This window comes from Rissa tridactyla, chromosome 6 (assembly GCF_028500815.1).
Source record: "Rissa tridactyla isolate bRisTri1 chromosome 6, bRisTri1.patW.cur.20221130, whole genome shotgun sequence".
NCBI classification, from domain to species: Eukaryota; Metazoa; Chordata; class Aves; order Charadriiformes; family Laridae; genus Rissa; species Rissa tridactyla.
In genome coordinates, this window is record NC_071471.1 from 21,466,552 (window position 1) to 21,485,865 (window position 19,314).

General features: G+C 48.6%; 2 protein-coding genes across 4 annotated transcripts in view; one reads left to right on the forward strand and one right to left on the reverse strand.

The window, feature by feature from the left end:
• The window catches only part of SGPP2 (sphingosine-1-phosphate phosphatase 2), a 37,347-nt gene extending 28,194 nt beyond the window's left edge, over window positions 1–9,153 (forward strand). For both annotated transcript variants that reach the window (XM_054206555.1, XM_054206556.1), the window contains 2 exons: window positions 817–906; window positions 8,357–9,153. In XM_054206555.1, coding sequence (XP_054062530.1) covers window positions 817–906; window positions 8,357–8,902 — 636 coding nt within the window. In that variant the 3' untranslated portion in view covers window positions 8,903–9,153. The remainder of the gene's footprint in view (window positions 1–816; window positions 907–8,356) is intronic.
• A 7,189-nt stretch (window positions 9,154–16,342) lies between these two features.
• The window catches only part of FARSB (phenylalanyl-tRNA synthetase subunit beta), a 39,142-nt gene continuing 36,170 nt past the window's right edge, over window positions 16,343–19,314 (reverse strand). Inside the window, exon 17 of one of the 2 annotated variants that reach the window (XM_054207576.1) lies at window positions 16,343–16,616. In XM_054207576.1, coding sequence (XP_054063551.1) covers window positions 16,465–16,616 — 152 coding nt within the window. In that variant the 3' untranslated portion in view covers window positions 16,343–16,464. The remainder of the gene's footprint in view (window positions 16,617–19,314) is intronic. The other variant, XR_008467241.1, reaches the window with a different exon arrangement.

Sequence of the window (19,314 nt, forward strand, 5' to 3'; positions counted from 1 at the left end):
CATTTATTTACATTTTGGGTCGGTTTATTTTTTTTCAGAAAAACGTCCTTTGCAGACTGAAAGGAGCCCACCAGCCCGCTCAGTTCCAGGATTTGAATGAGTGGATTAAGGGCTAATACGTTAAGCTTATTCTTCACCAAATGCGTGTTGGGTTGTTTTTTTTTTCCTTTTTAAATGTTGATTTATTTCAGTGCTTCTTTCCATGTTCATAGCCTCCTCAGAGAGGGAATTAAGCAAAAGCAGCTTCGCGAGAAGATGATTAAACCTGAAGTGTCACAGGGAAGAGCGGTCCTGACAGCTCTAATGGCTGGGCTGCGGTTCCAGCCCAGACGTTGATTTCCCGGTCCCAGCCCGCTGCTCAGGTCTATCGATCCCGCCTCTGGTCAGGTTCTGCGGCTGTCGCCTTCCCCTCCGGTGACCTGAGGCTGCAGTTCAGCCTCGGGCGTCACTTGCACAACGTGCTGTGCCTTTTCTTCTGTAAGGTCTTTAGCACTAACACGGGTTTTGCAGGTGGGCGTTGTGGGGGAAAAACGCTGCAAATACCGTCTGTTTGCCAGGTTTCCCCACACTAAGACTAGACCTTCACAAAAGTGGGCACCACAGATAACAAAACGACCTTCCAGCAGGATTGCACGTAGTCCATGTGAGTCTCGGGTCATGTTAATCTCTTTGGGAAAGCACGGCTCAGGAGCCACTTCCCAACGCAATATCCTTACATCGGCCTGTCTGCTTGGATGTTTTATTTCACATATATACTGATCTTAAAGTGGATAATGGTGTAATGTGTGTATTTAATTTTTTTCCCCTTTTTCACAGTATCCGTTCGAACTAGGCCTGGTAGCGGCGTTTGTGTTTTCGACGCTGGTGTGTCTCAGCAGGCTCTACACGGGGATGCACACAGTCCTGGTAAGGATGCCCGGCGCCACTCGTGCCTCCAGCTCCACTGACCTGCAGCCATTCCCATTTCCCGCTCTTCAAGTGATGCACGTCCTGCCTTGGCTGTGCCACCGCCGGAATATAGGAGTCATGCCACTAAATTTCAGGCTGTACATTCAAAGGCAGCTGTGAGGAAACCCTCAGGCTATTGCTATTTAAGTCTGCAGGGGAATTATTTATACCACTAGGGAAGCGGCGGCGCGCGTGGGTTGAGGAGCCGGGTGAGGTCAGTGTGGCATCTGAATTGTAGTTCTCTGTTTTGAAATTTTAATTGCGAGGAATGCACTTGGGCAACTGACTGCTGCTCCTTAGCTAAGCCTTTTGTGCAATAGTATCACTGTTGTCAGTGAGAAATATTCCAGGCTGGTTCAGCCTGGGAGTGTCAGGGGAGGAATAGCAGGTTGGTGAGTCACAGCGACGGCCAGCGGAGAGGGGAGGAGAAGGTAAAACCTGACAAGTGAGCTGCCCTTGGGGGACAGCGAGGCTCATGTTACCATCCAGGGATGTGGCACTTAAAAAAAATATATTATGACAAGCTGCTTGTTTTCAGCTGGTGGGAAATTCGTTCTTAAAGGATTGAGATGCATGAATACTTCATCTGAAACTAATAGTAAAATATCAGTGACTTTATATGACGGACTCATTGGGCACAGTTGTTTCATCGAATCATAGAATGTGTTGGGTTGGGAGGGACCTTTAAAGGCCATCTAGTCCAACCCCCCTGCAGTCAGCAGGGACATCTTCAACTAGATCAGGTTGCTCAGAGCCTCATCCAGCCTGGCCTTGAATGTCTCCAGGGATGGGGCCTCCACCACCTCTCTGGGCAACTGTGCTAGTGTCTCACCACCCTCATTGTAAAGAACTTCTTCCTAACGTCTAATCTAAACCTACTCTGCTCTAGTTTAAAACCATTGCCCCTCGTCCTATCGCTACATGCCCTTGCAAACAGCCCCTCCCCATCCTTCCTGTAGGCCCCCTCCAGGTACTGGAAGGCTGCTGTAAGGTCTCCCTGGAGCCTTCTCTTCTCCAGGCTGAACAACCCCGACTCTCTCAGCCTGTCCTCATAGCAGAGGTGCTCCAGCCCTTGGATCATCTTCATGGCCTCCTCTGGACCCTCTCCAGCAGGTCCATGTCCTTCTTGTGCTGAGGGCTCCAGAGCTGGACACAGCACTCCAGGTGGGGTCTCACGAGAGCAGAGCAGAGGGGGAGAATCACCTCTCTGGGTCTGCTGGCCACGCTTCTTTTGATGCAGCCCAGGATGCGATTGGCCTTCTGGGCTGCAAGTGCACATTGTTGTCTCATGTCCAGCTTTTCATCCACGAGTACCCCCAAGTCCTTTTCCACAGGGCTGCTCTCTATCACGTCATCCCCCAGCCTGTATTGATAATGAGGATTGTTTAGAGATGCCAGCCCTGCTTGAAGAACAGATTTCAGCGTGGCTCTGATCAGGCAGTAGCTGGTTCCTTCCCGACAAGAGGAAACGCTGTTGATCTGCTCCACAGAGAGGTGAGAGGGGGTGGTCCAGCTTCCCAAGTACGGATAAAATCTCCCGGCTACTTCCCCCCAGGAATTTGATACACATTGTTGGTTGGTTGCACATGCACAAATAATTGCATTTTTTTACTAAGTAATAATTATGTTTGTTATAATAAGGAGGCTTGATGAATGTAAGAAAGGGAGCTCCTATGAGATTAAGGTTAGCTATAAAATATAGCTTGACCTTTCCTTCCAGGCCTAGTGGATCAAAACAGTATCTTAAATGGAAGCTGGAGACACCCTTTCTTGGCTAGTGACCTTAAGTCAATCTGTAAAAATTCTTCACATACTTCCCTTGCTGCTCCATTGCAATGAAAGACTCCTCTAAATTTAGATGGATTTTAGGGTAAAGAAGAAAAAGCCCTTTGTACCTTTGACACGATAAGAAAGGGCTTTAAAACAAAATTAAAAAAAAAAAAGCTCTGTAGTTGAACTGTGAGCAATGCTGCCTTTCAAAAGGGCAAAGGGGCTTCGGTGGGGTCTTCACCCCGTGCCTGCCACGGTGGGGACGGAGCTGGGGAGATGCCTGGTGATCACGGCTGTGATCACGGTGGTGCCCAAACACAACCCCGCTCTCTGCGGCACCCTCCCTCCCACCTGCAGGGACAGGTTCTGGTGTCCCACCTGCAGTGACAGGGTTCTCCCTGGGGAAGAAGGGCGGTTCGGAGCCGTTTGCCGCACTTCGAGGGATGGCTCCCTCCCTGAGCTGCCCGAGCTGCCGCAGGGCCCAGGCGCAGTGCCCTCTCAGCCAAGCACCAACCAAAATGGCCTCTGGCTAATGAATTCTTAACCGAGGTCTTAATAGAAAATGAATACCGACAGGATATAATTACGTATTAAACGATCATAATATTTTAGTAAAGCAAATGAACAGGTAAAATACATCCACCGAATTAACGTAACTGAATTTTTCCTGTTCGAGGAAGCAGAGAAGGGTGGCAGGGTGGCTGCACCGTGCTCTGCTGCAGCTGGAGCTCCGCTGCGGGGACTCGTCTTCTGTAGCCCCAGCTCTACAAATCAGTCTGTATTTCGGCGCTGTGGGCGTTGCTTCTGCATCAGGAGCCGCCTCAAAAAGCACAGTCGTGTCAGTAGAAGAGACGTTACAATTAAAGACCTTCTGGAGATGCACTGAGCTGGTACGAGAGCTATCTGCATCGTTACAGCCGGATCAGAATGAATACTGTGATTAGGGAAAAGGGAATAAACACCCGTTGCCTGGGCTGTTACCAGGAGAGCGTCACCCAGCCGGAGAAAGTGATGGAAGCACTTGCACTGCTGAGAGATAATTTAATTACAGCAAACCGCCTTCACCACCGTGACAGAAGAATATCCCATGTTTGTGGAGAAGCAGGAGGAAGGCAGGGTTCTTCCTTTTAGGTCTTAAATGATGGAGTCTGAGGAGGTGGTGAAGAAAGAATCTGGAGTTACTTGGAAAGGGCAAAGCAAAAATTTGGACATGTCTTGAAGCAGAGAACCTGTAACATTTTAGGGGTTATTTTTAAGGAACAAGAAGCAATTGGAGACACTGGGACCGGGCTTTTTTGTTGTTTGTTTTTTTTTCCCCAGATAATTGTATTTTTACTCCACATTCTAAAACTTTGGCCCAGTTTTTGATCATTGCCTCAGTGAGATTAACAAGTTTTTCTGTCCCCCCGCTGCTGAAGCATGTCTGGTTCATCTCGTATTTGAAACGATGACCGACGGTGTTCATATGAGTACCCAGTATTCCAAAAAGATGTGAGCAAGGTCATCACAAATCCTGTTGGGAAGAACTTCACCAGCCGAGGGCCGCCCCCAGAGCAGGGGCAGGAGGGGAGGCTTTTAGCCTTCTTTTAACCCTTCAGCAGTCAGAATTTCTTAATGCACCAAGCGGATGGGTTTGGCACTCACTGTGGCGGCAGCAGAAGAGGGTGTCCCCTGTGTCCAGCCAGCGGCAGGGGCTTGGGGATGTCACTCCAGAGCCACAGCCGACCTTGTGACAGGCTTATTGGTACCGCAGCTTCCCACCGGGGCTGCCCCGAGCCAGAAGCAATGATGCCCTGTGCCGGCCAGTGTGGGCAGTAGGATATAGGGAGAAATCAAAAGATCACTTTTTATGACCACAAAGAAACCTGAAAGTTTTTTCTCTAAAAGTAAATTGTTTTGGTTTTTTTTTTCCCCTGAGTTATATCAACTCAGTGCTGATGCGTTTATTGCTGATCACAGCACCCTCAGGGAAGGGTGCTCTGTAACCCCCACCCTCCTCCTTTGCTGCATCTCGGGTTTTTTAACACCACCATTAATCCTGAAATTATCCTAAATATTTTAAAGCTGATAACCGAACAGCGTATTGGCATCACTTTACGCACAGTGGCAGTACAGTCCTGGCGGGATGAAGCAGAGTAGCCTTCAGGAGTGGAAGGCAAGTAAGAGATTTCTGTTGAGGAGAGCGAGTAGCATAGAATCATAGAATCGCCTAGGTTGGAAGGGACCTTTCAGATCATCTAGTCCAACCATCAACCTAACTCTGACAAAACCACCACTAAACCATATCTTTAAGCACTATGTCTACTCATCTTTTAAATACCTCCAGGGGTGGTGCCTCAACCACCTCACATGAAATGGAAGTGTGAAGGGAATTCGTGCAGTAAGTGACCATATACAAGACAGAATAGGAAAAGTGTTATTTTTGCTTTGATTGGCAATCACAGGGAAGATGCTCGAGTGCCACCGTGTTTGGGGTGCTGGTTCAATATTCTGGGGGTATTTTGTGACCGTGTGCCATTCCAACCGTAGTTTCAATGGGAGGAGCATAGGAGGGTCTTGCCTTCAGAAAGCCAGACCACATGCTTTTGCAATCCTAAAAAACCATAAATCATGCTCTAAGACCTTGGGAAACAAAAAAAAACCATCCCAGCATAAGAAGGGCAGCGGAGGTGCCAGTACCCATGGAGCATGCTGCCTTGGTGATGGGAAGAAAGCATCCTTCCCTGCATCCCAGCCATTGCCTGCAGCTGGATGTTCACCTCCATTGTTTCTGCTTATGTGTCTGTAGCTCAGGAAAATAACCTGAAGGTCTTGCAGCATTAGAAACCTGATACTGGCCCATTCTTTAGGCAGCAAAACCAAATGACGGCTCTCTAGCTAAAATCGATAGAAGCAAGGCCTCCCTTGTGTGGAAGCTGGGGAGATGCTGGTGGCTGTGGGGAGGCAGGGGGATGCTGTGCGGGAGTGGGGCCGAGCGGTGGGGGGGAGCTTTTTTGGGAGGGATGGAGACTGTGGAGGAGTTGTTTGTGCCAAAGGGAGCTGGAGCGTCCCAGCAGGGAAATGTGGGGTTTTAAGCTTTGCCAGTAGTGCTGCACCTTGAGCAAAATTTGTGCCTGCCCTCATTTAAAAATTCCTTTATAATTGCGGGTTTGGCGAGAAGCTAATCTGTTTACACAGGCAGACAGGCAAGAATGTGCTTCCTGGGAGTGCTAACAGCAGCTCCACCGCCGGGAAAAGCTAAGGTCCCGCTCCTGCATGCGCAGTAGGGAGAGTCCAGAACAGCAGTTTTTCTCACAGAAATCAGAGCCATCCCTCTTCTTCCCATCTTCTCCTTATTTCAACAGGCGAGGGGGGAGGAAATCATAAATTCTGGTCTGCTAAATGTCTTTGTAAAGTGTTGGTCTTGAATTCGCCCACCCCTTCTGGCTGTTCAGAAAATTAAACCTCTGCCCGTGCCTACCAGAACCAAAGGGAGTCACTGATGACGGCCGCAGCTGGGTATGTCCCACGCTCTCCAGCGGCTTCTAGTAAGGAGTCTCCAAAATGAGAAGCCCCTATATTGGTGGACGGGGGAAAAAACAGAATAAACTGCCGGTATCCAGACTTCTTTGATTGTGCACCCCTGCCAGTAAAAAATTGTTGAGCATGCAGCCCAAATATATGTATATTTACTTATGAATTATATACATGTCCTACTATGCTGCTACGTACGTTATAAAACATACACAAAAATTAGAAATTTAAGAAGGATGAGAAAGGATGAAATAAGCACTACTTTTAAAAGAAATATATATATATTTTATTTTACTTATTAGTGGTGCAAAAAGCATTTTCTTCCCACGGCCCAGTGGGTTGCCTTGGATGCCGACTTTGGAGACCACTGGTATAAGCCAGTGGTCGGGAGCAGAGCTGGTTGTCTGGGTCCTACTTGAAAACTACAGGAGCCATGTCACTGTACTGGGGCTGGACGGGAGGAGAATAAAATTCAGAAAACCTTAATCAGGTCCATAAATAGAGGCCACCTGCGCCCCGGCCGGGAACTGCTGGAGTCAACTGGGTAAATCTGAGTAAAGCATTTGGTCAAATGTCTTTCATTGGAACAGAAAAACACGTCAACAGCTTTTGGGTTTCACTCCTTAATTGAGATGTCAGGACTTTTTCTTCTAATATGAGGTGGACAAATAGCAGTGTGGGAAATGGAGGCACAAAGTGGTGATGGGATTTCTGGGCGTCAGTGCTGGGAGCAACCCCCAGCTCTTTTGTGTTGATGCCGTTAGTGTTGGGCCAGAACGTGCCTTTGTGTGTAAAGTTATCATCTAAAAATGGGTATCAAAAGATGGATTATTATGCTGTTGGGAAATATTGGCTCCTAATGGTATTTTACGTATTAGGCATCTGTGAAAAACTTTGTGTATTTCCATGGCTATGCTCATGTCATGGATGAGGGAATAAAAGTAAGGGGGAATTTGTATTAGGAATATGCAAAATGGCTCTGGGAGTTGCTTAAAACCAAATGTGCTGCGAATCTCTTGTCTGGAAGTTGTAAACAGCTAAAGTTCAGCCATACTGGAGTAATGCATTTACCAGAAAGTCATTAAATATTTCTGTTGTGAAAAAGTCCCCTCGTTCCTGCCTCACCATAAATGAAGTTCTCATAAATAATTCATTTCAGACTGTGACCAAGCATGGTAGTAGTCAACTGTCATGACTCAGTGAAAAAGATACAATCCTGAGAAGGGGATGTTTCTGCCTGTGATTAACTCTAGCTTTTGCAGGGTTTTTCACGGTCAGAATGCAAATTCTGCCGCCTCCTGAGCCACGTCGGGAGAGCGGCGCAGGGAAACTTGTTATGTTGCTTTTTACCTGGCTGCTGTCATACAGACGGCTTTTGTTCAGGGTTACCTCTTGTCTCCCTTCCCAGCCGTGGGGCCGACAACAATCAAGTTCTCAAAACACCTTATTTGCCTCTGTTAATAAATTAGGTTTTAACTATGTGCTTGCCTCGGGCGCTTAACTACAAGCCAGATTTCAGAGTCTTGGGCAACAAATTTCTCTGTGGTGTATTCCTGCCCGGCGGTGCCTGCCTCTCCCCGCGGTCGGCAGGAATCGTGGCGCGCACACACCACGTCCCGCGGCTCTGCGGCTTTTCTGCCCCGGAGCCCGTGTTTCTGGGCTGGGTGGTTGTCTCTGACAAAAGACAGCATCTTCCCACTCATGCAAAGCAAGGAAGCGATAATCCTATTGATCTGATGAAATTACTTGTAGGATTATGGGAGAGGAAGGGTTTGTATGAAGGCAGCTTGCCGTGATACCGTCCCTGAGATGGAGTTGCGCGTGTGCCTTTGCCACTGAGGTTGTAGGTGGAGAGTGCCCTGAAAACATGGAAGCAGGTGAGGGGAAGATGTGATTTAATAGATATGCTCACAAGGACAAGGTTGGGTTCACAGATTGTCACGTTCTGTTTAGCGCAGCCTTCAAGTTGTCCCTGTTGCAGGGACAATGCCATCGCTGTGAATTTGGGGCATTCCTCCTGGGCTGCGTGCTCACGGGTGCACATGTTGGTCTTTTACCCATCACCTGAAAATTTCTGTTTTGCCTGCCATGTCTCACAAAGCTTTTTAACTTGATCTCTTTGCAGGACGTGATCGGCGGAGCGCTAATTTCAGCTGTGCTGCTCGTGCTCTTGTATCCTGCGTGGGACACGATAGATCACTTGCTGTTGACCAGTCCCTTCTGTCCACTGCTTTCCATAGTTGTGCCTCTTGTCTTATGTTACAACTACCCCAAACTAGACTATTACAGCCCTACCAGGGGAGACACCACTACTATCTTAGGAGCAGGAGCTGGAGCAACTGTGGGATTTTGGTTAAATAACCAGTACGCCACGCCAGCCTACACCAGCGAAAATTTTCAGCTTGGATTTCCTCTGATCACCAGTAAAATGCTGGTAGTCGTGCTAGCCAGGTTCTTTGTAGGCATCTTTATTGTTCTACTGACGCGCCGGCTCATGAAGAGCGTGGTCCTTGGCATGCTGGGCTATCGGTACAAGTTTCCCATCGGCGACCTGGAAGCCCGGAGACGACTGGAAGTTGAAGTGCCGTATAAATTTATAACGTACTCCTCAGTTGGCTTCAGTGCTACCGTGCTTGTGCCGCTGTTGCATGGGCTGTTAGGACTGATGTGAGTGTGGCGCCTTCCTTACAATGTCATGTGTGGCACCACCATTTCAGAGCTGAGTCAACCAAGGCTGGTAACTTGACCAAGAAGTGTTTTGTGCCTTTCTGCACTGGCCTAAAATACCCGATTCGGAAGAGTCACGGGAATCGCTGTACACAAATAACTTTGGGTTAGAAAGTGTCGACCCATACTTTGTCCCATAATTAGAGACCCCTCGCCCAGATGACTAAAGGTGACAAGCAAAGAGTACAAAGCCAAAGTCCCTGCCGGAGCGTCAGCAGTGGCTGGTTTTGCTGGGGGTGTTGGGAGCCATGGCTGTGCCTCGGGAACACCAGCCCCGGGGCTCCCTGGGCTGCAAAACTGCTTGCCCGGCCATAGGGTTGCTCCTGTTGAAGAAGGAGAGCAAGCCAAGGCAGGGCTTGTGTTTGGGGCATGGGGGAGCAAGCGGCTGGTGGGGTGGGCGAAGAGGCAACCAGCCAAGAGTGAAGTGCCGTCCTTGGGGCATGCAGAGCCCTGTCTGCATCCCGCTATCCCCTGGGGACCGGGGGTGAAGAGAGAGTGGCTGAACGAGGGAAGGTGATGTGGAGGTGGATGCTCTTCAAGTGCTGGCACCTTCCCGCTGTCGGGGTTTGGTGGGAGCGTCCTGCTGGCCAAGACCAGCAGTTTTCTTCAGCAGCCAGCGTCAGCAGAGATCAGAGACGGCCACGCTTGGGTATAGCTGAGCATTTCCCTAATGAAATCTGGTGATTATTGTACTTGTCGCTTGTCATAGTGTCTTCTGATGGCACTGCCAGACCTGGCTAGTTCTGTGTGTATGGTTTTACCCACTGCAATCCCTAAAAAAAAAACCCACCCAACCCACCACCAAAAAACCCCAACAATAAAAAAAAAACAAACAAAGAAGTGAAACAGAAGAAAGAAAAATCCAACACAAAACACTTTAAGTAATTTGTAACAAATTTATCTTGGATATTAATAAGGTAGCCTCCAGTAAAAGGTCCTTTGCCTGCATACAACTGAGCAGAGTTGTTACCGCAATGTTGAGACTTGTGTTCAAACTGTTTAACTCTGATTTAGCTTTCCTGTCTAGGGGATGGGACAAAGTCCTTCCTATCGTGCAGGGGTGACAAATAGTGTCCTTAAACCGCGTTGTGGAAGGAGCTGAGTGGTGACTCTGGTGACTACGACGTGTGGCGATGATAAGATGCCGTCATTTTCTGGTGCTGCACAGCATTACAGTTGGTCTTCCATGCATCTTGCAATACCGTGTGTACACTTGTAGAATAGCAGTTGATGAATGTTCATAGGAGGGTTGTCGCTGTAACTCAGGCTGCTTATTTTAAAAAACAATGTGTATATCAACTGTTGGACCGATGAGCTGTTGAGAAATACAGCGGTGAATGTGGTCTGCTTGGCTAGAAAAATGTAGTACACCATAACCATGGAGCTTCAAGCATGGCCCCTGTGCCTTTCCCTGCCAGAATGTACAGTGAAAGACAGCTTTTTAACCATGTCCGCTCGACTTCTTGGCTGCAAGAAAAATTAAGCTGAAGAAAGTAAAGCAGGTGCTTTGCTGTCAGTTGACCGCTTGGAGAAATGTAATCCAGTTCCAAAAATGTAAGCTGGGAGTTTTAAAACCGGGTCGGTAGTCTCCAGAAGAAATGCAGGTGGAAATTTTAACCATTTTTCAGATTTGCCCAGGCTGCGGATAAACTATTTTAAATTAGGACTTTACCCATGCATGCAAAGAGCTTCAGCCAGTCTTTCAGCAGGGCACGTACCCGCTCACACCTGGGCTTTGGGGAGCACTGGGCTTGGGCCACCAAAGCCACAGTGACCCGTCCTCCATCTCCATCCTGCCCACACACCACAGAAGCACCGCCATCAGGCTTTAAACCACCTTTAAAATACCTTCTGTTAAGAGTGCTTTATGATGTACAGCTGCAGGGCAGAGCTGAAATTGGGAAAATGGGACCAAAATTGGGAAAAAAACTTGACAGCACGCTGTTTAAGCTGTGGGGTGGGACCAGTTAGTCCCAAGAAAGGCATGGTTTGACGGGGACATTCCTGCAGTTTTATGTGTAAAATTTCTGTTCTGAATCACAGCTATTTTACGCTTAATGAAGATTTTATAAATGATATAGAAATGCTTAGATTTATAAAGTATGCGCACAAGTATTTTTATCTTTTATAGTATTCACCTGCATGTGACTCATGCAATACATGCAACCTGTACTTGTTTCAAATTTTAAAATATGCATATTTTGGAAAATTTGGCGTTTCTCTGTTCATTTGTGTCCTCTGTTGCTACTTGTACATGACTGATATAAGGGGAATGAGTCGCGGTTTAGGAAGCTTCCCAAGTGCAGCCGCCCAACTCCCTTCCCCAGCCGTCCCGCTTGCGGTCCCTTGTCCCCTGCTCGCTCCAGCTGCGACCTTCGGCTGCCCCGGGCTCAGCAACCACAGCCTGCTTTTTTAAATACATACAAAAACAACTACTGATCTACTCACAAGTATCTATTACATCCTTTGCAAATGGAAATTTGTGAGTTGCTGTGTTGTTAGTGATGGGGGACACTTCGGCATCTGGAATCTCCTTCACCTGCAACATCTACCTCTAATAGACTAAGCAGTTAAGTGGAAGCTAACTGTGATTTTAAATTAACATACCCAATTATAGCATGATGACCCATAAACCACAGAATATTTCATGTTCATTGAGGAGCCTAACAAGATTTTCTTGTCAAGGATGTGTGTGTTTGAAAGCAGGCAGGGCCGTGTCCTCCCCTCAGCATCATGTCCCGCCTGGAAGCGGCGTGCCCGTGGACCCCAAGTGCCCACAGCTGATTGTGGTGAGCCCCGATTGCTGCAGCATCTCTGGGCTGCCGGGACCAGGCACGGGTTTCAGCTGGGCTTCGTGCTGAGGCTGCGCTTGTGGGATGCTCCCAGGACCACAGCTGCTCCTGCAGGGCTAGGCGTGGAGAGGCAAGTCCTCTGACAAGGTAGGACAAGTCAACCTTCCTGTGTTTCATTAACCCGAAGCACCAGGTCCTCCAGCAAACCTACGTGTGTCTTTCCTGCCTTTGGAAATACCTTTGACAGGCTGAGAGAGTTGGGGTTGTTCAGCCTGGAGAAGAGAAGGCTCCGGGGAGACCTTATAGCGGCCTTCCAGTACCTGAAGGGCCTACAGGAAGGATGGGGAGGGACTCTTTATCAGGGAGTGTAGTGATAGGAGGAGGGGTAACAGTTTTAAACTGGAAGAGTGGAGATTTAGATTCTATATTAGGAAGAAATTCTTTCCTGTGAGGGTGGTGAGACACTGGAACAGGCTGCCCAGAGAAGCTGTGGATGCCCCATCCCTGGAGGTGTTCCAGGCCAGGCTGGATGGGGCTGTGAGCAGCCTGGTCTAGTGGGAGGTGTCCCTGCCCAGGGCAGGGGGGTTGGAACTAGATGATCTTTAAGGTCCCTTCCAACCCAAACCATTCTGTGATTCTGTGAAATGCTCCTTGCCTCTTCATCTCTGCAGTTTGGGTGCCTCTGCATCTCCAGCCTGATGGCAGAAAATGAGGTTTTGTTGCCGGTTTGTTGGTCGTGTTCTCTACTCAGTAACACAAAGACATCAGCTGGATCCTCTTGAGCTTATTTTTTTAAAGCAAACACTGCTTTTCATGTGAATGAGGTAGGAGATAACTTCCAGCTACGGATGCACCAGCCTTGGAGCCTGGGCTGTTGATTTCTCCCCGGTACTGTCCTGTACAACCTGGTCCAGCCGCTACAGCTCTCCATCCCAACACCTTCTTCAGCCAGAGGGGTGGCGCCAAGGCAACCTTCTTCTAAATTTCCTTTGTTCTGCTGCCAAGAGGGATGCAGCAGCATCTCACCCTTAGCTTAGTCCACTCTGTCCTGCCTTCAGGCTGCCCCCACCCCGAGGTGCTCGCTCGGCAAACCCCTTCCTGGGTGCGTGATGCCCAACGGGGCTTCCTCCTGGCACAGGGCACCTCTGTGTGCCCATCCCCCGGCACAGAACCAGCTGCTCTGGCAGTGTCCACCTGTCGTTGCACCCCTCCGAAGGGATTAAAACCCACCCAGCAAGCACTGAATGCGCCTATTTGAATTTTCCAGCAGTAACTTTGTCATGACCCCAGTCTCCTGATCCATTCAAATTTCTGTGTAAAAACTGCGAGTCAGCGTGGAGGTTGGTTGCTTTTCTGGATACAGGTGATTGGGACAGAAGAACAGAAAATGGTTTCAGTCTCAGTGTTAACCCTTCAAGTGCTGGCTGCCAGTAGAAGTTGGGAACTGTGCCACACCTCCCAAGGGGGTGGAAGCGCGGTCAGCAGCGGGTGGGATCTGGCACATGTACTAAAACATGCTCAAGCAGGACCCTCGTGTGCTGCCACCCGGCTCCCGCTCCTGACAGAGCGTGTCACCTCCTGTGTGGGACCACGCACGGCCCGTGGCCACCGCCGTCCCACTGTCCCTGCTGCCACACTCATGCCGGGCTCGGTTTCAAGGTCGCTGGGCGGTCAGAGGTGTCGTGTGTGCCCATGGCCGTGACCCCCCACGGCAGCGCCCGCTGCTTGTGCTCAGCGTATTCTGTATCGCCTGCCAAACGGCGAATGATTTAAATTGCAAGCAAGGAGGCTACCAGCCGGAGATGGCAGCAGTCCCAAGCGTTACCTTTGCATAAACACTCCCAGGCAGAAGCCACAGCAACCTGCCGCACAGAGATGGGCGGCTGGGACCTGCGGCCAGGCCCTAGGGGTTCCTGCTCTTCTGAAAAGCATCTTTGCAGCACCAAAGGACAGCAAGGACAAACCCAGAAGTCAGTCTTTCCGTCCAGCTGAAATGAACCCAGCAGTCACCCAGACAGGACGTTAAAATGGGCTTTACCCTCTCTGTCACCAGTCCTCCAGCCTTGTACGCTCATGATCAGATCTCAAGAGATGACCCAGGCCCCACAGCCAGCAGGAGCAAGCCAGAAGTTGTTCATAATTGGGGACCACTAGTGAAAAAAATCTAACTTCCAACTCTTCCTTAAAGAAACACTCAAACTTCAAAAGATGTTCAAAAATTGCTCAAAAGTCCCCACCATCAGCAGGCAATATTTCCTTTGCCAGAGGCCGTCGCTACAGCAAAGGGTAAAAGCAAAATTGCAATGCTCACGGTGGCTCGCTCTCGCGCAAAGCTGTGTGTTGGACACCTCGATTATTGGATACAGCTATGAGCAAGCTGTAAATATCAGATAATTGGTTTGGGGCTATGAAAGACAACGGCCTGCCATAAATATGCTAGACTTGCATGGAGCATCCCACTCATCAGGATTCCCAGCTAATCCCGAGCACGGCATGACAGCGAAGCTCAGATTTCAGAGCTACGGCAGGCTGTGCGAGGCTGGTAGCCCCGCGGCTAGCTGCGAGAGGGGCCGGTGGCTCTGCAGAGGCTTTTCAACCTTTCTCTCCATCCTCTTCCTCTACTTTTAGCAAGTAACGCTGCCTCCCCGGGATGGAGCTGATGTCCCGCTTGTGGAGCACTTGGCTGCCGACGCATGGGCAAATGGTTTGGAAAAGAAGTGATCCCTAAAAGCCTCGCAACACATACCGCTGCAGCCCAAGCCCTTAGCCCCAGCCTAATCTCGTCTTTACACTCAAAGGACAGTAAATTCACAGGAGAATTGGGACACCCAAAGAGTCAGCAAAGCTTGTGTAGAGAAATATATTTAGTGCACACAAATATGCCTGCGCTCTGCTGAAATGCAAATCTGCCTTATTGTCGTCCTAATCCCCATGCATGACACACTAATAAACAGGGGGGGTTAATACTTACCATCTGCGTTACAGGCTGCTTCCCACACTGCGAGCTCGCTTGGTTACAGTTGTGTAGGCATCACGGGGAGATATATCCCGCAAACGACAAGCTGGCTAATCCCTTGGGAGACATTAAAATGTGAGCTGCAGTTTTTCTCACTCGCTGCGGGCGCTGGAGTCAGTCGTGCAACGTATGGCGATAGCTGTAGTCTCATTTCACCTCTGTCATGCAGAGATAATTAAAATCTACACTTCCATCTGAGGGGAACCGCAGGGTTTCCAGATGGGTAACTGTAGTGCGTTTTTCATACTGGATTAACACTTGCACCAAAATGCCCTGCCTGTTGCCCTCCCACCTGTTAAGATTACCGACAGGGCTACCACCGAAAAGCCATCGTGGGTCCAGCGATAGGGGTCTGCGCAGACCTGCAGCTCATATCGCTACGGGCTTACCTCACCCTCAGCATCACACATCTCTCTTCTTGAGCTGTAACGTTCCAGGTGTTCACCCTTGGACGGTCCCCTCCCAGGATCCAGGGCTCTCACAAAGGAACCAAGCCACAGCGTATTGGCCTAATGCAAAATACTCGCTGTAGTCAGCACGCAACATTAGCGATGGTTGTAATATTGCAAACGAGGGATAGCCGGCTCCGTTAGCAATCCGGTAAAGAGCCTGCTGAAGAGTACTGGCCACCCACTCGGTGACATTGCACCGGGAGGGATGTCTCGGGCATCGCTGGGCAGGATGGAGGTTCCGTTTCCCGGAGAGCAGAGGCACACCGTGCCAGGCTGTGGCACAACCGCTGCCAGAGAGCACCTCGAGGACAAGCCTGACCCGCGAGTGGCTTTCACGTATTGTCAGGGGCAAGACTGCAAGGAAAGCCAAAGCTGTCCAAGAGCCGCGAGGTCCCTGCTGTGCAGCTGGGTTCCAGGAAGCCACTGGCGGAGCTGCGCGACTGCAAGGACCACACTCGCTCTTGCAGACAAATACGCCAGCCTCAGTCGGACAAAGACTTTGATATTTCTCAGCTCCTCATGCAAAAGACCACTGGCATATGCTTTTAAATGCATTTCCTCAATTTGGTTTGGAGCTTCAAAAACCACTAGGCTTACATTGCCCATGAAAAAAATTAATTCCACCCCCTCCCCTTTCTGCATTTAGAATGATAAAGGATCAACAGTTATGCCTGGAGTAGGGAAGCAGATATTACACACATCTTGCTTACAAAATAGCTCTGGTTTTCATGAAACAAGTTTATTTTCCTCCCCCAGCCATTGATGAGCACATGACAACCGTACAGAAGAAAAGCTCAACTCCTTAGTTCTGCTCACATTCACTCAACATTTGCTCTAATCAATTATCTTATTTCATGGAATAAGAAAAGAATGAGATTCCTGTTATGCAGCCATAATCAGTTACAGTATGAAGCTGTGTCTGTGGAACATTTCTGATTTTGAAAACTAATCATGTGCTCTGCCATTACATTTCTCTTGTAAAACACTGGGCTTTTACCCAACTTGTTTCTTCCTCCTCTTTAAAAATACTGAGGGCATGGTCTAGTCCCGAGATGCCACATTCTTACCCTGCAGAAGCTAGCCAAACTGCACTCTACGGAACATATTTACCCAGGGAGCCAGGATCTGTTTTTCTAGTTTATTGGAATATAAAAGCACAAGCGGATGTCCCCCACAGAGAACGACAAAAGAGCAGAGGGTGCTGCATGTGACAGTGGATGGCTGTCGGAGGAGACAAGTCCCATCTTCACACAAAGGGCTCAATATTGATCTCTAGGGCAGAGCACGGCATGGTGAGCTCAAACTTGGTGATAACATCGGGGTGTAGGACTCCAAGTTTCCCAATGCTTTGACCTTTGGCAAAGATCTCGGCGCAGCGACCAGGAAAGAAAGCAGAGCCTGTGAAGAAAATGAGAGAAAAATCAATATTTCTCCGGGCCAAAGAAGTCAATAGGCATTTATCGTGGAGAACAAAGCTCTCAGTATTAAGCCCTTCTCTGTGCTGCGATGCTAAGAAGGGGCTCTCACTTTCTTGCATTAACAGTTGTCGTGATTGATAGGGAACGAGGAAACGCTTTGAGTTAAAAATAAAACGTGAAGCCCAAAGCGTGGGCATTTTTCACACGCCAGTTGTTTTGACTAAGTTACTCCTGTAACAGAAATTAGCACAGATCAGTCGTGTCAGAGGGATGAAATGAAGAACTTTTGCAGGCTGTAGGCTATTTAACACCTGTACGTTTCCCACCTTACTCTGTTTAAGGAAACGAAGCTTGCTGTCATCTAATGGGTAAGTAGGCATGTCATGCTTGATTACATGTCACATAATTAGAAACAACCTACATTCCTCATCTGGAGAAGAGCTTTTAAGCAGTTTCATATGCTCTGTAAAACTGTGGAACAATGACCAACCCAAAGGAAGTTATTTGTGCGTGGTGGCTACACCAGCAATACATTCAAGCTCGTCTACAGCATCTACGCTTGCATTATTTTGTGTCTCTGTCCTGAGGCGAGTGGCATTTTGACCTGATAGCCCTTCAAAAGACAAAAGCGGGCCAAATCACCAAGCTGCTCCATCTGAAGCCACCTCTTTCACAACAAGTGCACGGAAGCAAGGCACAGAGCGCGGGACCTCCAGCGAGTAGTGCTGCAGACAATGCTGTGAACTCAAAGGAGGAAAGGGGAGAGGATGAAACAAGGCCAACGAATCCGACAGATCCTCCTGTGGAAAGCTGCCTCCGCCGTGTTTGTAATGGCACTGCCCTTGCAGAGAGGGAAGGGCTCTTTACTAGATTTCCACCCAGAAGTTAAACAAGCGGGCAGGGACAGCATCGGGGACCACTGGGCTCCCCTGCTCTCACCCCTTGCTGTGCATCTTTTTCTCAATAACCTAAAATCCAACAAAGCACCTTCTACCAGAAGAGCTGGTGACTGGGTAGGTGTGAGGTTGCACCCGTGCAGACGAGAAATACCCCTGCTCCGCTTGCTTCCGCACCGGTATGAAGACAACAGCCGAGGAGCTGCCTCCAGCCCTTCCCCCTGCCTGCTACCGGCACCGCACGCAGCCCTGCGGCGTCCTCTGCATCCTGCTAAAGACCGCAAGAACTGCCTCATGGCAACTTACCTTCTGGTTGCTCCAAGTGCTATTTAAAGGTTCAGGATCAGCCCAGGACATTTTAGCACGTTTACAAGCAGCTATTTAAAAAAGGCCACAAAGGGCCAAATTAACCTCAAACTTCAGGAACATTTTCACGACACTCTGATGGCCTGTGGTCAAGCCCAGAGATACACTCTTTGTTAGCTCCCCAATGGAAATAGTTCATTTAAGAAGCGTCTCCTGTGAGGTTTGTTGTCATAACTTGCAGCTACAAGCATAAGAACAGCAATTAGGCCTTTTTCTTGTCCAACTTGTTGCATGTACAAATTAACTTAAATGCGTACTTCAATTTTGGCCGCCTTGTGAAATCTGACGGCGGCAGTAAACGCTCACAGTAACATTATGTAAAGGCTGGTTTAAAAACCATTCAGAACCAGTATCTTTTAAAACACCCAGTTCCAGTCTGAGCTACAAGCGCAAACCAACTGCGTTTACACTGGATGTAAAAAAAGTGCCATTCTCTCGCCCCTGGGTGCGACCACATGTGACTCTGGCCAAACAGACACTTGCCACTGCCAAAGCTGCGCTACCCAAAACAAGTGTTAAAATAAAACTCGATGAAGCAAATATAGAAAAGAAACAAAGGCCACACGTACAGATCACTCTGCAGATCGTGAGTGAAAACATAACCTAAAAATAAAGTACCCTTGTAGTCAGCAGTAAAGGCTTTCCCATTTGTGAATAAAGCTGGCATTGTACCACGGATGCGAGCAGTACACAGGGACGTTCTTTTAGAAACTTGACTGAAAGCTTACACTGGCACAAGCGCAAGAACCAAGCAGAAGTTAATAATGTTGGCATGGTACCCCGCTATAAAATTATAGGAAAAAAAAGACTTTGATAATATGGTTAGTTAAAGAGCTGTGAGTCTGACTTGTCTGTTCTTCTGAGCTGCCTTGTGTGTAGCCTTGGGAAAGTTACTTTATCTTCTTGCACATCTAGACCCAATTATATCATGAGACTTAACTGTTTTTAAACTTGTTTTGGACATCTGGAGGGGGTCTAAAATAATACTGCACTCAGGCAATCTATCCGAGGCAGCTTCCCAGATCTGTGCTGCTTCCCATTGTGTGAAACAATGGTATGTTTTCAGGCACAGGGAATGCTCTGCTACACCCAGGCATCACCAGCTGGCCGTCTCCCGGTCAGGAGAAGGTGGACAGGCGGTGGGGGCTCTTGAAGCCTTGCCCAACCTTCACATCCACCACTATTGATCTTCCCTAGAAGGTAAACTTCAGTAGAAGTTCCCTTGCATTTAACTAAATGATATGCATTTGTGATAAATTTTGAAAACTGATCACAATTCATATTAGGTCGGAAACAATGAAATGGCTTAATGATTATGGAGTCAAGTGTTGTGTTATCTAGAACCTTAACACCAACAAAATTTATCCCTCCTTACTTTGAGCTTGCAGCACAGCTTCCTGTTACAGGTGAACTGAA